The 16,045-nt window shown below is 41.2% G+C and overlaps 1 protein-coding gene across 2 annotated transcripts; it reads left to right on the top strand.

Annotated features, from left to right (window-relative positions):
• Positions 1–5,312: 5,312 nt before the first annotated feature.
• Positions 5,313–9,980, top strand: proza (protein Z, vitamin K-dependent plasma glycoprotein a). 2 transcript variants are annotated; one of them, XM_008329838.3, is made up of 9 exons: positions 5,313–5,469; positions 6,369–6,513; positions 7,027–7,175; positions 7,252–7,276; positions 7,363–7,476; positions 7,575–7,709; positions 8,140–8,255; positions 8,333–8,450; positions 8,580–9,980. In XM_008329838.3, the coding sequence occupies exons 2-9, from the start codon at positions 6,435–6,437 to the stop codon at positions 9,113–9,115; spliced, it is 1,272 nt and encodes a 423-aa protein (XP_008328060.1). In that variant the 5' UTR covers positions 5,313–5,469; positions 6,369–6,434; the 3' UTR covers positions 9,116–9,980. The 2 variants fall into 2 exon arrangements, with proteins under 2 accessions (XP_008328060.1, XP_008328061.1); XM_008329839.3 differs by having other exon boundaries at positions 5,325–5,454.
• The last annotated feature ends 6,065 nt before the right edge of the window (positions 9,981–16,045 follow it).

Raw genomic sequence — 16,045 nt, 5'->3', positions numbered from 1 at the left:
TGACTGTAACAGGAAACAAGGGATTATCAGATAAAAAATAAAAAATCTTGAATTTAATATAGAATATTATACATACGGCTTACATTTTGTAATTCTCTTAAGTTATATTTATATATACATATATTACTTCTTTTTTGTATGACTTTTAGTCCTGTTTAAGGTTTAAAGGTTCTTCAACAGGTGGTGTTTTATATGTTCGTACAGTATATAAACTCACCATCAACTGGGTGGTCTATGGAAGACCCCTGGCTAAAATCGTTTTCTGTCGTGGTGCCTATCTTAGTATCTTAGTAATTAATAATGATATTTATTAGTCAAATAATTACGTTTTAGTTAGCAACCTGACCACCATTTGACACATTTTTGCAATTACTTCTGGGTTGAAAGCAATGACATAGCTCTGCTTTTTATTAAACAATTATAACGAAATGTAAAAATAATAGTTGTTTTTTTTCTAAAGAGATTTTTCTAATAATAACAATTTATCAGTGTTTTATATGTACAACAATGGGTGCTGTTGGGATGTGGAATATTTTTCTCATTACGGAGTCAGTGTTACCTGCTGTTCCTACTGTGAATGATTTATAAAAACCCTTGGGCTTTAAGGTATTGCTATGGTGCAGGAGGCAGAAAGTGGAGCAGCTCTGGCGTGAGTCGTACATTTATTCGTTTCTCTGCTCCATCTGTGTCTCCACAGCATGACCAGGGCTGTGGACATCACTCCACACAGGTCTATATGAGACACCACAGGTGGCGCACGTGACTGCGACCACGACCTCGGGGCTTAGTCTGACAGAAAGAGAGAGGGAACAACAGTGAAAGAAAGAGAGAAGTGAGTCATCCAGCCGGAGGATGGAGCAGGATCAACCTGCCCACAGCTTCAATTATAGCATCTCTTCTCTTCTCATCACATACAGGGGGCACTGTATGAAAAGACAAACTAATTAGAGGACCAGCCAGCACTGGCTGACCTGTTCCTGTGTAATGCCACTAGAAATGGTTCCAGGACGATGATGAACCATGTGAGTGAGTGGAGGTAAGCAGAGAAGAGAGTGAGAAGAAGCAATCGTGTGCTGTTAATTCTTCTCTCTCCTACTTGTGAACAAATGAGCTGCAGGGGACGTGAGGAGTGGAGCACCGCGATTAAGTGTTAAATAAAATATGGCCTGCTGACGTGAATTGATCACAGGGAAATGTGGGACAGAGGAAGGTGATTCTTCAGGAGCACGGCACGTCGCTGTGAAAGACCCCCACGGGGGCCGTGGCGGCCCGCTCTCCAGTACTTAATACAACATCATCATTGGTCCTTGTCCGGGAAACTCAATTACGCACGAGCCTGATTGTGTTGTGTGCAGTAGGATTCAATATACACGTACTGTATTGGTGTGAGTGATTTTATGTGTAACTGTAAAGTTGTGTCAGTCTTTCAAAGTGAACCAGGTCAGGGGACACGGCGATGTGTGCGGCGGCCGTGATTTCGACCTCAATACTTCCTTGCTGTGACGTGTGTGTGTGTGTGTGTGTGAGGTCAGAGGTAAGAAAGGTTTCTGCAGGTCACACGTGTGTGTGTGTTATTAATCCATTACATCATCATTAAACACATGGTCTGGGGACAGAGTCGCTGCATGTGGACGTGCACAAATGTGTGAAATGAAACTCTGGTGTCTTTTATTTTATTGTTTCACTCACCATCGTCAGCTGGTCTGTGATTTGCTTACTGTTGCCATGTTCCATCCATCCATTTTCATCCGCTTCTCCATTACCGGGCCACGGAGGCAGCAGTCACCACCCCACTCACATTTCACCGCACCAACCCCCCTAAACCTTCCTGCGGGTGGTGAGTCCACTGGAAGGTACCAACCGCCCTAACCAGGATTCAAACTTGCCCAGGAGGTGAACCTTGGGGTTCCACACCAATGACATTGCCTCTGGGCCAAAGCGCCACCGTTGCCATGTTGACATTTGTATTTATTACCAAGCAGAATTACACTGAACGGGGAGACTGTGGATCATTTTAATCTCTCAGGTAATTGGGTTTGACATGTGAATTGGAAAACCAGTGAATGTCAGACGATAGCAATGTTTAAACAGGCACAAGTAATCATAATAAAAGTCTAATTGAATTAAATTTGTTTCATATTAACATAATAATCAGAATATGGACCATTCTGGCAAAACAAATGTTCCAGAGGAGAGGTACGGTTTTGGTCAGGGATATGCAACCTGTGGCTCCTGAGCTACATGTGGTCCTTTAGCTGTTTTGCGTTGTCTCCCTGCAAGGTCGTGCTTGACAAACTTACAGGCAGCCAAAGTATCACGACTGACACACCATGATGTGGCTGTACATTTGAACAGAAATCCAGTTTAAACTGATTCTTAAAAAAACAAAAACAAAATCCAGCTTGCTTGCCAACAGCAAAATTATACAATTACAATTAATTATACAATTAATTTAGGTAAAGCATAACTTGCTGTGACACTAGGGCTTGTATTTCATCACATCATTTTAAAATGAAGTGCAGTTGTATAAGTATTCAATTATTCAAAAGGAAGCACTTCACATGTTTTTACATTAGAAAACCTGTTTATGTCTGAAAATTTAGAAATTAGATCTAACATCTTACTAGATGTCACATGCATCAATACATTTAAAGTGGAAAAATAAAATATATTTTTTGTAAAAAATGTGTCTGCTCCTGAGTATTTAGCCTTGTACCCTGTTTAATCCTTCAGAAATTGTGTCAAATACCAGGCAGCATTAATTATGGATGCCTCCTGCGTGGACCGCTGTTTGTTTAGTGCACCTGCAAAATTGGACTCCGGATAGGAAGAGGAATGGGTCAGCAAGGTCACACGTGATCTCTGTGCTGCTTTCTCTCCTTCCAGCTCTCTTCCAATTATGAGCTGAGGCTCAAAGAATAATGACAGGATTGGGAAAATGGGAAAAAGGGAACAGGAGAAGAAGGAGAGAGAAGAGAGAGAGAAGGTGGGACAAAACGTTGAATAAAACATTACTTTGAGGAAGACAGATGGGGGATTGGAAGAGCTTTTAATTATTTTGTAGCATTTACTGAACACACACCAATGTAGTAAGAACCAGAATCATGCATGCAAACAGTATTCACCAAAAACAGTACCAAACAGTACTACAGATTTAGTTTGAATGGTTTTTCATCTTATTCAAAATATGTTGTGACTAATGTTTAGATTTATGCTTCCTAATCTGGTGCTTAAATATTTAAATATATTTCAACAATGCAATACAATTTATCCATTTTAAAGGAAAACTAAAATGTATGTCATTAAAATAGGAATAGAAATATACATCAAACAGTGGTAGATCAAATACAGAGCCATGTGGAACACCACGAGTCATTTTAACTGGAAATTAATTAAAAACTGTAGTGAGTGAAAATAGTCAACCGATTTGGAAAAATATAAAAATTCATGTTTTATATGTATGTTTGTATGTGACTATATATTTTATGCTTTGTTTAATGTGTACATACCCTTTTCACTTTTGTTTGTTTTTCTTCTATTTTTATGTTAATATTTTTCCTCAAAATAAAATAAAATTAAAAATTTTATCACAAAAAAACAAACAAAAAATAATAAAACATAGGCATCATATTCCTTTGTCCCCTTGGTGCTCTTCAAAGCATCAGGTTCTCTTCAGAGACGTGGTGATAGGTTAAATGCAGAGTACATTTGCCATAAATAAAAGCTCATTCTACTTGATGAAAGGACAATCTGAGTGGTGTCCAGGTTAAGTCCCCATGGGTTCAAGTCCCCGTCGAGTGGACTCAGTAATTCAACACTGCCTGGAGACACACGTGGGGACTTGTGCATGAGCTTGTATTTGACCTCACATCCCATAATCAACAACTTGTTTATCTCAGGCGATAAAATTTACACATCCATAATAGCTGGCGGCTGTGCAGGCCGAGGCAGGCTTTTCCTCCATGGTCACAACCCTTGGATGGGTCTCTCCAGACCGGGCAGCCCAGCACCAGAGACCAGCTGGGCCGAGAAAGTTCTCATAATACCGTTCTGTCATTAGACTTGGGAAATGGAGACAGTTAACGCGGCTGCAGCTGAGACTGAAGCCCTGAGGCCCTGTCTGCAAATTACATTGTTCTCACAAACAAATCTATTGAATAAGGCCACTGTGGAGAGTTTGGCTTTAACTGCTGTAGCTCTGATGGCCTATATTCTCAACCGCTTATTACAGAGTTTAATGACCTTTCCGACTAAAAACTTTTAAACCCATTGACCCTAGTGTGAAAAAGGCAGGTACTTTATATGCTGGGACCATTTTCCTTTGTGCATTCCAAGTGTTTTCACATTTCCATTGTAAATGTTATTGATTTTGTACTTTTTGGTATTTCTTCTTCACTACTTCTGCCAAAACGTTTACAGCAGCCCTGTGTTCAGTTTGTCAACAGTTTCCATCTAATCCTTTTTGTCTACTTTGATTTTTTTGCTCGTCTGCCTTCAGCAGGCTTTCAGCCAGCTTATGTGCTGTGGAGCCCCCCTGGTCTGCTGATTGGCTGTTTTCCAGATTGTGAGTGTTTGTTTGCAGTGTGGCTTCTGTTATTGATCATAGATGATGGCGTTCTACTTTGTTTGATCAATGTGAAATAAGGCCTTTCTGGTTGCACACACACACTCTGGTGAGGACATCAGCAGAGATGGTCAGACATTTTCACAGGCTGGACTTCTTGTTTACTAGTTGTGTACTTGTTTCAATATTTGTATTCAATATTTGTGCAAGAAAATACCCCAAAAAACATTCATGAATGATTCCGAACACCAAAGCCACAGGAAGCGAAAGACGGCAGCAGTAAGTGGGGTGAGGGGTGACCATTTAACACAAACTTCACTTGAAACGTTCTGCAGAATATAAAGAATATGAGCCAGAATTTTCCTTCAGAAATAGTCAATTGTTTCCCCAGTGACAACAATATTTCTTGTTTGAAATGTATAATAATATAATGCCTGTTGTATCTCAGTATCTCACAAAACTTCAAATATTTGGCATGATTTTTATTTTTATTTCACACCAAATCTAAATCTAAATTTCTCCTTAGATATTAAATAGCAGACATAGTGGCAATACATCTAAAAATATAATTAAAAAATGTTTGTGTATGATGTTATGCTTGTTTTAAGTTTAGTGGAGACTTTGTTTTTTAGTCTAAACAGATTAAAAAGTCGTATATAATCTCAGGCAGTTTTTCTAAATGGGATCTTTGCAAAAATTCACCAGAGCTTGCGCTGTCTAATTGCGCCCTCTGTTGAAACAATTTAGTAACTACATCCGTAGCCAGCAGTAAACACAGCTGGAGCCTCACCATCATCACCACCATCATCAACATCCGTTACAGTGGATCCACAGGCCCGATCATTTCAAGCGGAAGCAGCAGGAGCAGGAAAAGGGAGCAGGCCGGGACTGTGAGTCCTAAAGCGGTAGGAAATTGTAGTATTCCTGACAGAAGTCTGTAATGTTGGCCTGCTGCTGTGAGTCGAACTGGACACGGCTTTTCACTGTTTTATCGTGGACCATGTTAGCTGCGCGTCCATTTAGCCCAGCAGCCGTCCTCCATTTTTGTTTTGCAACAAATTATAAAGGTCAAAAACTGCCCATTTGCTGAGCGGTAGAAACCGTCGTCAGCATAAACACCGTAGAACCATTGGACGTTTATATAAGAGCCAGGCTGCGTTCGGTTACAATGAGCTAAACAAACAAACAAACAACAACAACCAGGGTGTGTCAGGCCCAGGGATGCTCACTCCTTAACACCAATCAGACATAGCTGCCATTAAGACTTTTAATATAATAATGTTATTGTCTTACAAAGCAGTGGCTCATGTTATATCCTCGGGGTTGCCAGATTGACAAAATTCCCGCAAACAGGTGAACACTCCTGTACACCTCTGATATTCATAACAACGTAGAAAACCTCGTTTAGAATTTTTTTTGTAAAGAGTAAAAACAGTGTAAACAGAGAAGCCTGAATGCAGGACAATACGATTTTCCTCCTAAAAGAATATACTTACTTTCACTATATTTCCAGAGTGTTTTAAAAAATGCATTACATTAAGAAGATTACATTATTAGTCTAACTAATCTAAAAGAAGTAAGTGTAGTCAGGGCTTGTCCCATTTTGCAGACTAATAGACTGTAGATCCTGCTTTTCTTTTCTTAGGATGGTCTAATAATTTGACTGTATTATTTTACTAAGCCAGGGTGAACCAAGTAAATGGCCTTGACAGACCTACTTTTCAGGAACACCTTTTAGATATTTTTGGGGTTTTTTTCCTTCATTGTTATTATCCTCTACAAAAAAATCCAAATTATTTTCCAGGAGTTCTCATCCATCGCTGCTGCACAGGCCTCTTGCCTCAGATCTGGGTCATACTTCAGTGTCATCATGGGCTCCTCCACCACATCCACTGCTCTGCTGTGTCTGTTGGCTGGGGCTGTGACTGCAATTCAAATGCCACAGACAGGTGAGAGGACCAGAGACACACACACACACACACACACGCAGAGGGGGAGAAGCAGGTCAAGATGACAGAATTCAGATGGTGACATTTCAGCCTCTGTCCTACTTACGCAGAGAAAAACAAGAACGGATTCAGAAACTGGATATGTTGAGATGCAGGAGATGATTTGCTCGGTTCTGACATTTTTATGTACGATTTAATGCTGCATATTATATTCTAGTACAGAGCTGCAAATACTTTAAATGTTTGTCATTCTGCTAATCATTGTTAACATTTGATTTGGTATTAAAAGGGAAAATAAATAAACTTTTCTAATAGAAAAAAACTTAAATTGTTTACAGAAAACCCTGGCAGAGGGCAGCAATTTTTTGTCCAACAGCCTGTCAAATTGAAACCCAATATATATATATATATATATATGGGTCATGACAATCCATGAAAAAAAGAACATATTTATAAACAACATGTTGAACTTCTGTCTGCTTCTGTTTTGCTTTTGTTTGGGCTTTTTTTTAGTTTTTTTGGACAAGGAGCAGGCAAACACAGTGATCTCCCTTCAGAAGAGGAGTGTCGCTGCTCAGGCTTCAAACATGGAGCAGGCCTGCATGGAGAAGGTTTGCACTTATGAGGAAGCCAGAAGATTCTTTCAAGACACGTATAGTACGGTGGGTGTTTGTTTACTCCTTTATGGTCTCGTTTCTGCTCCACCTGTGCACTGACTTCAACTGTTTTTGCCTGCAGGATATTTTCTGGTCAGTCTATGTTGGTAAGTGCTGCCATAAAATAATTTTCCATCGCTGCAAAGTCATTAGCTCTGCATTAGATCTTCTCAGACTCAGCGTCTGTGTTTAGATGGAGACCAGTGTGCAGAGAAGCCGTGCAAAAACGGAGCCCTCTGCTCGGACAGCGTGGGAGGCTACGACTGCGTCTGCAAGACGGGTTTCACAGGGGTGCACTGTGAAAGTGGTGAGAAGGAGATGATGATGCTGTTGTTGTTTGTTGTCTGTGATTGTAACTGCTGATCAATTCTGGTGTATGCACTAAAAACTGTTTTTGTCACACAGACCAAACGTTGTGCACCCTGGAAAAGAACAAGGGCTGCTCTCAGTTCTGTAAACCAGGCTACACATCCTACGAGTGTTCCTGTGCACATGGATGGAAACTCAGCAGAACAGACAAGAACAAGTGCGAGTCTGCAGGTTCGTCTGTGTAGTTGTAGTATATTACACTACAGGAAAACGCATGATTTGACCTCCAGCACTGGTGCTAGTGTTAGTCAGACCATATCTTAGGTAGAAAAGAAAAGTGACATTGTTTCGCTGTTAGAACCAAGCTTTAAAATGAACATTACAAACTAAAATTGCGTGAGACTGGGTTCCATTTGTATGTCGGATCTAAAACGTCACAAATGAGAGTATGCAGAAAGTGCTGGATGCTGTTATATACAAATAATACTGGTCAGTCATAGCTGTAAATCTGTGAGAGGGAGGGCTTGACAGTAGTCCTATCTACCAAAGGGGGGCGCCATTTCTGTTATCTTCTTGGCTTCCATGCGTTCAAAAGTTTAGTATAGTAAAGCAGTCCATCATGTATGTGAAACGTCATTGTCACCGTTCTTGTTTTTTGTAGTCAATTATCCTTGTGGCAAAGTAAACAGTGTGAGTCGCTGGGAGGAGAGAATGTCCAGCAACGCTCGCAACAACTTTGAGGGACTGGCCTGTACAACCACAGAGTGTCCCTGGCAGGTAGGATGGTTTTCATGGACTCATTACATGCAATGACCTTATCAGGATTTTAATGACCTTCACTGTGCTGGATGCAGGCTCTCCTGAAGAGTTCCGAGTCAGAAGGGTTCTGCAGTGGTGTCATTTTGAAGGAGAACCTAGTCCTGACTTCAGCTAAGTGTGCAAAAAAGTACATCAACTTCCAAGTGGCTGTGGGTGAGTGGACAGCACACGACAAACACTTGAGATAACATGAGAAGCAGTCGGAGCAGATGAATAACAGACAGGTGTGTGTACCAGTCAGAGAAACATCTCAAACTCTCTCATTTGTTTCGACCTGTTCAGGCAAACGCACCACTCGCTATGAGGAAGGGGAGCAGACTGTTTATGTCAAACTGATCCACGTCCACCCACGCTACGTTGAAGGCCGTCCTGAAAATGACCTAGCTGTGCTTGAGCTCCGCGATCGCATCGTCTTTAAGAAAAACATCTTTCCCGCCTGTCTGCCAGAGAGAGACTTCGCGGAGAGCATCCTGATGGCCGGAGACCTGCCTGCCGTGATCACCGGGTGGAGGGAGAGCAAAGAAGACCCCGCTCTCACTGGCGCACTCACCCTTAACCAGCTGGTGTACAACAAACTGCCCAAGTGTCTGGCGACTCACCCTGACCTGCTGACCAATAAAATGGGTTGCACCCTTCCACGAGCCAACGCCGACTGCAGCATGAGCTCCGGCAGCCCCCTGCTCACCCTGCACAGGGGGGTGTTCTTCCTGACTGGTGTGGTGAGCCAGCCGCTAGACTCCGACTGTAGCAAAGGCTTCATCTTCCAGAAGGTGTCTCGATACCAGGCCTGGCTGCAGTCATTCATGAGCTCCCGTTAATGTGGAGCAGTCAGGGAGAGCATGTAAGTGTAAAATTTAGTTTAAACTGAATTAAGGAGATCATTGTGTCTCTGCAATTCCTCAATAGTGTAACTATTTATCTGTTTTATTGTCTGGTGATAATATCCACCCATCTGTTTGACTAATGGCAAAGCACATTTACCAGAGGAAAAAAAAAAGTATACGTAGTAAAGACAGTGTAGTAGTTTAAATTAAGTGCTTTTACTTGTATATTATTCTAACACACTGGAGTATATGCAGGAAAACACTGAGAGGTTCTGGTTATTTGGGTAATATAAACAACTTGAAGTTGCTTCATTAATTGTCTTTAATTAATTTTAAAAAAACAACAACTACCATTTACGTAGTATAAAGTCAAGCAATAGGTCTACACAAAACTTTAGCTTATTGCTAATGATGTGAGCGATCAAGCGTGGGTGGCGTTTTAAGGCAAAAATACCCAAAAACGATTCCAACCTTTCAGACTTAGCTTGATTCAAAGTTTCAGTGTTTTAGTTTCACTACAAACTATGAAATGCTAGTCAGAATTAACAAAAAGAGCCGGACCTTAGCCATTGGTCACGTGTTAAGTGTATAAACATATTCTCATTCTAATCAATTGCTTTCATTGCTGGTATGGAGTTCATCATATATCCACTAGGTGGCTCCCTTTTCACACAACAGGTAGTTGAACACAAACTGCAGCAGGAAGACACGGACGATGGGTGATGAGAAATACTTCACATTAACTATTAAAGTGATGGTAAATGACCGTTTTAGTGACTATTGTAACGGCTGCTCCATGTAACAGTCATTATTACTGTTTGTAATAATGTAATAAAACACAACGACGTACCTTACAAAAGTGTGTTTGTACTTCTGTAGTGTGCTATAGTGACTGAATGTCAGTGTCATATATGACATATAGACAAACTGTAGTTGTAGATGAGAAATGGTTTGAATTGTTTGATTTATTCAAATTTCTTTTAATTCAATGTTATTTATTATAGTTATTAAGGTATTTCAAGGAAAACTTAATTTATTTGCCAGTAAAATAAATATTAAATGCTAAAGTGGCCTGTCTTAGCATCTACTGACTGATGACTAAGCTGCAATGGTAGATAAACTATCAAGTCTGGAATTGATCCCACAACCCTTAAGTTGTTTAATTATCAACACATCTGCCCTTCGTTATAGCTTTTCAAGAAATTGGTCCTCAGTAATTTTGACTTTTCAAAATCTAGCCCAGGCGATCAGTGCGTTTGGAAAGACTTTCCAGTCTCCTTCAATCTTCCGCAAGTATTCAACAGCAAATTTGCACTTATGCTAATTAAGGTTTATTTTTGCCATCTCTACTCATTATGTAAACCAGTTGTATATTCTTGGTTTGTCCCACACAGGAGTTATTTGCCTGCCCCGCCTGCAGGGTCACATAGCCCCGTGTTGTCTGGCAACATTTTCCCACAGACACTTGCCCTTTGCAGTCTTCTCACAGCCTCTGTGCCCAACCAGGCCGGGACCATGTCATGCAGGGGAAGAGAAAAGGAGAGGTGGAAGAATGGGCCTGAGAGAGAGAGAGAGTGAGAGACGCCACGGAACAACAAAAAACCTGGACTGCCACTTTTGATCAGGCGCTTGAAAAGGACAGCTCCAAAGGCTGGGGCCCACGTTAGCTGTTGCCATGGTACTCGCCTAGGAGATGGCTCTTTGCTCCCAAAAATGGCTGTGCTCCTTTGCTGGGCCGTCCAGTGGAGATTAATTTGTGTGGAGCTCCTTCCTTCCTGAGTCTGCTCCTGCCAGCTCCATTTATATGCCGGAGCTTACGTACGCAGACACAGTCCAAACAGGTTCAGCTAAACATTAGATTCATCTCCTCTAAGCAGCTGAGCGTTTCACTCGAATATTGTCACAATAGCACAGTTTATTGTCCAAACCAAGACGACATTTGAATAACCAGAGACGTAAACACGGGGCGCAGATGCTGAGAGGAAACCAATCAGCAGAATACAGGAACCAGAGTCGGAGTGAGAGCTGCTTGAGAGGATGGAGAAACAAAAGGCTGCAGTGAAGAGAGGGAGAGAAAAAAATAATTCACAGATGAACAGCACAAACAGACGTGGAGACATGGGATTTGTGATGTTGAACCAGAGGAGAATTTAGTTACAGTGTGGACAGATTGTTGGAGCCTGCTTTTAATAGATGTGAATGAAAAGGCCTCAGACACATGAGCAAAGCCATTACAGATGGAGGGAAGTGAAAGCACTCAGTGTCAAATGGCTTTTACTCTGCACTAATCAAATGTTACTCTACGGCTGGGTTAAGAGTTCGGCAAAGTGTTGGTGTCACTGAATTTGAACACGTGGGTAAACATGTGTCCCCAGCCCTATCACATAGATAATCCATCACCGTAAATAAACACCCCCCCAAAAATGACCGACACTTTCACCCTTTATGTCATAGCTAAGAGCAGTGCTGGTCCTCTGCTGTCTGAAAAAAAGCATGTGTGATGGTGTCAAGGATCCCAGGATCTCTGGAATCTACAATAAAAGTGGGCGACACATGTTTCCTCTCCACCCTGCTTCACTTCTAGAGCAGCTTCCTTTTGAGAAGTCAAGGACTGGAAACTGAAAGGATGGTTAGAGAAGACAAACTTTGGACTTTGGACAAACTCACAAAGCAGTTGTGTTGTCGAAAGATCTCGCCAGAGTCACTGACGTACATGTTGAAGTTAAACACGCTTCAGCTCACTTGCCTTCAGAGTGACATGAGTGCAGGGCAGCGGATGATCTTTTCTTGTTCCTGTTGTGTGAACAAAGTTCATGAAAACAAAATCGTTGTCACCTGAGCTTGTTCCATTCTTAAGTATCTACTGTCACTTATCTTACTAATACAGAAGATAAGTAAGATACTTAAGCTGTTAGCCATCTGAGCTAACCCTTGCTGTGGCCTTATAAGAACTGTTTCTTTGTTGTTTGCAATTTGCAGAAACTATTGTATTGTTGGTGGTTAAAGTATTGCTGTATATTTTTCTGAGCAATTTTACTGAAACTATATGGAAAAATAGAAATAATAAAGTAAATACTGTAAGTAAAACTTTAATATTCAGCCTGTAAAAAGTCAAGAAATGACCCAACAAAAAAGATCCTTAAAATAGGTTGAATTTCTGCGGTTGAATCAGATCACGACCTCAGCTGATCTCTGCTGGTCGTTGTAAATAAAACTAATCTCTGTTTGGGTGACATTTGTGTCTGGTTGATAAAAAACAGAAGCCCCTTTTTACTCTTACCCCTGACCACAGCCAGGTCCTTAAAGGTTTGAGACGGGCTTATAAAACAATGACCCTTTCACCATGTGACGGCAGTGACTGGTAGAAGGAGGAGGAAGGTAAATTCTGGCGCTGCCTTTATTCCACTGACCTCACCTCGACCTTGATGGGGGTAAATCCTGTTGAGGGCCATTGAGATGCTGGAGGAACTGACAGAGAGGCTCAGTGAACGAAAACAAAGTCTGGTGGGCTTCATGCGGTGGTCTGTGAACAGGCCAGATAAATCCCCTCTGTGTGTGTGTGTGTGTGTGTGTGTCTTTCCTGTTTCCATTCTTTGTCAACATTAATGTATGTTACAGTGACCCAACAGGATCTGATTGAGATTGTCTTTAATATCAACCCTCTTTCTGACTGGGTATTCCATATCCAAAGGTCGTGACCTTTGCATATTTAGCGTCTGTGGCAGTAGAGGTGTAAAGATTATGTACTAAACAGACAGTGCTGGTTTCCAGTGAGTACACTGAGGTGCCTCCTCCATAAGAAATCATCACAGTGATAGACACTGCTCTGAGGTAACTCTCCAACGTTGTGAAACACTGGGAGTTGGCAGGAGGTGGATTTTTAATACGGAAACTTTTGAATGTTAGCTGAGAATTCTACCATTTCTAAATAGAACTCAGGCAGATTTAAAAACACTGATAGGAACCATAAAATGTTAATAGTTTTTTTATTGACCCTAAAATGTGATGTGTGAAGAGTCTCATTTAGTGAAGGAACTTCCAATTTTTTTCAGAGGTTTTACTTTGGCAGCCCGATGGGAACTTCCACTTCATATTTACGATCTACAGTTTGCGCAGCATGATTATGTAACTGTCTAACCCATGTGTTAAAAAATAAACATGACTAAAGATGAGGCAGATGTTTGTTTATTTTCCAGAAATTCCACTGGCTTTTCCCCAGTAATCCTTTGTAAGCCCACTCAGCAAACAACACAAAGATCACACCTCACCTCCTGCCTGTGTTGCACTTGTTTTTCACAGTGGGAGTTGCTGCTCTTTAAAATTAGACACTCTTCCTGCTAATTTTGGGCACCTGCATCCTGTCATAGTCAATGCATCCTGTGAAGTCGCTTGCCTTCCATTCTGGAGCTTGTTTCTGTCTGGAAGCAGATGTAGATCGGAGCCAGTACGTCAGCGGCCGCGCTGATGTCGCCGTGTGTTTCGATGCATGTGTGTGTATTTGAGCAGAATCTCGACAAAGAAGAGAAGGAACGTCAAACGATGGACATGACAGTGGACAGCAGACAAAAACACATTAACTCTATGAACCAGGAGGAAACATGACAGACACTCACGTCCTTGTCAGCACATGACACCTGACTCATTAAAAGACAATAACACAGCAGGCAGAGCTAAAGTTAGCCTAGCGCCTGTCTGTGTGGCTATAGTCGTCAGTGACTCAGCCTCAAACACATGATCATACTGATCCACACTTATCTTGTCACTGTCCATAAATACTAAAGCAGGATTCCTGAACCGACTGCTCTGTGCTGAACATTAAGCTGTTGATGTTGATGTTGATTCAAAGCTTTGGTGAAGTCCTTGTCATCCACAATATTAACCAGTCTACAGTCGCTCACAACCCATTTGTCATTTGCGTTAGTTAGCTCGTCAGTCGTAGACTCATTTACAGCCCAGACACCTGATCTGAGGTTGAAGTCCCTGCAAGTACATGCTGGATACTCGGGTGGTATTTTGAGCTCGAGGTGCTTTGGGTGAAACGAAATACGGCCGTGTATTAGAGCAAAGATTGAAGGTGAATGGACTGGGATATTATTGAATTTAAAGTGAGAGAAAGTTGTAGGGATAGTGTTGAAGAAAGGAATATTTAATTACATCACCTTCCTTTACTCACTCTGCATCCTCTATACTGTGAGGAAATCTGTGTTCCTGCAGAAATAATCCAGTTTCATTCTTTAAAATGAAATGCAATGTAAATGATCTACTCTATCTTCACAACCCACAACGCTACACTTTGCTAATACGACTGACACAGCCTAATAAATTTTCTTAATTGCTCAATTATCCTGATGAGAGCTTTTACAGAGGCATGTTCTCCATTATCAGTTTATTGTGATTAACTGTGTAGAACCAAAGTCATTTTCTGTCCTCTGCACATTTTTACAGCTAATGCAGACGGCGAGCGTGAGCACGGGTTTGTTTTGATTTACAGGGAGTCTGTGTGCGATAAGGTGAGAGGCCCACTAATCTGATCACTCCTCCGGTTTTTAAGCAGTGACCATCTCCTCCCCCTCTCACTCTCCCTCCTCCTCCTATTCCCATGCTGTCACTCTCACAGCTTGCACCTGTCAGATTAGCCTGACATCCTCAGCTGCCACTCCATATGACACGCCTCCCCACTGCCCTCATCCTGCGTGTCCTCTCACTTTGCATGCATTTATGTGTTCTGTGTGCGTGTGAAAAAAGAGGAGCTGTGGGGAACAGAATGTGGGTGGTTCTTGGTTCCTGTGTCTCCTTGATGTTGGGGCGGTGCCATGACCACTAAAGTGTTACATCAAATTTTATTTGAAATGGTCCGACCAACGAATACACTCAGTAACTACTTCATTAACCTAAATATACTGGTATCGATGGATCAGACATGATTCAAGCAAAAAATGTCTTTTATTAAAAATATTTTATTTCTAATAATAAGTGAGAATTTCATAAAAACAAAAAAATAATTAGTTCATAAATGCTCATTATGCTCAAAATGTAAGTACGTGTTGTACTATTTGTTTTTATTTTTAATATTTTACAGGAAATTCTGCAAATTATTTGATAAAATGCTGCATTCATTAAATAATTCATATTACAACACTGCATGATAAATGCTGGATCAGTATTTAGTAGGGAAATAAAATAAAAATATCAGTTGATGATAAGGAATAACTGAACTGAATGTGCTAACATTTGACATGAGCAGTAAAGCTGGCTCACATGTGTCATGGCGGCCATGGCTCTGCTCCTGCATGTGTGACACTGTAGTGAAAAATGTGTCTACATGAAACCATGACAACACTGCCATACATGACCTCCATCAGCTCACAGCAGGGATTACAGAGCAGGGAGGGAGTAGGAATAGGAGTGGGACGGGGGTTAGGGGGAGGTGGGAGAGAGGGTTAGTGTGTGTGCTCGGTGAAAACCTCCCTGTTAGATGGACTGGAGCAGCTGAGGCGACAGGCATGTGACCACAGGCAGAAATAATAAGCATCACAGAGGATTGTAGCAGTGTCAATGCACTGAGAAAAACGGAAAAAGAAACCCCCAAGAGACTGCAGTCTTTTCAAAATAAAAGCTGGATGCCAAAAATTGGCCACTGAAGTTCAACTAAAAGCAGAGTATATGTGTAAAATAATGTGTTTATGTCTCCATGGAAAGATAGGACACATCGGCATATTTTTTTTAGATTTGTTTCATTGTGTAGATCACTACTACTTTTTACCACTACACTTCTGTTTCAAGACTAACTGCATTGAACTGCCTAGAACTTGTGATGTATGCTAACAATAGTTAAATCTTATGTAGGCTATAGTTCAGTTCTTTCAGTTCATTTTTGTCAAATTATTTTATTTATTTTTTTTAAATGTATCCTTATCATTTTGC

Source organism: Cynoglossus semilaevis, chromosome 17 (genome assembly GCF_000523025.1).
Source record: "Cynoglossus semilaevis isolate Cse_v1.0 chromosome 17, Cse_v1.0, whole genome shotgun sequence".
Lineage (NCBI taxonomy): Eukaryota > Metazoa > Chordata > Actinopteri > Pleuronectiformes > Cynoglossidae > Cynoglossus > Cynoglossus semilaevis.
The sequence above is the reverse complement of the archived record's forward strand: the minus strand, read 5'-3'. Positions and strand labels throughout refer to the sequence as shown.

Excerpts from the sequence above, each read along its gene's own strand:
- proza (XM_008329838.3), top strand. The coding sequence starts at position 6,435 with ATGGGCTCCTCCACCACATCCACTGCTCTGCTGTGTCTGTTGGCTGGG. Across the intron at positions 6,514-7,026 it reads AATTCAAATGCCACAGACAG|TTTTTTTGGACAAGGAGCAG; the intron begins GTGAGAGGACCA and ends GCTTTTTTTTAG. Across the intron at positions 7,277-7,362 it reads TTTCTGGTCAGTCTATGTTG|ATGGAGACCAGTGTGCAGAG; the intron begins GTAAGTGCTGCC and ends GTCTGTGTTTAG.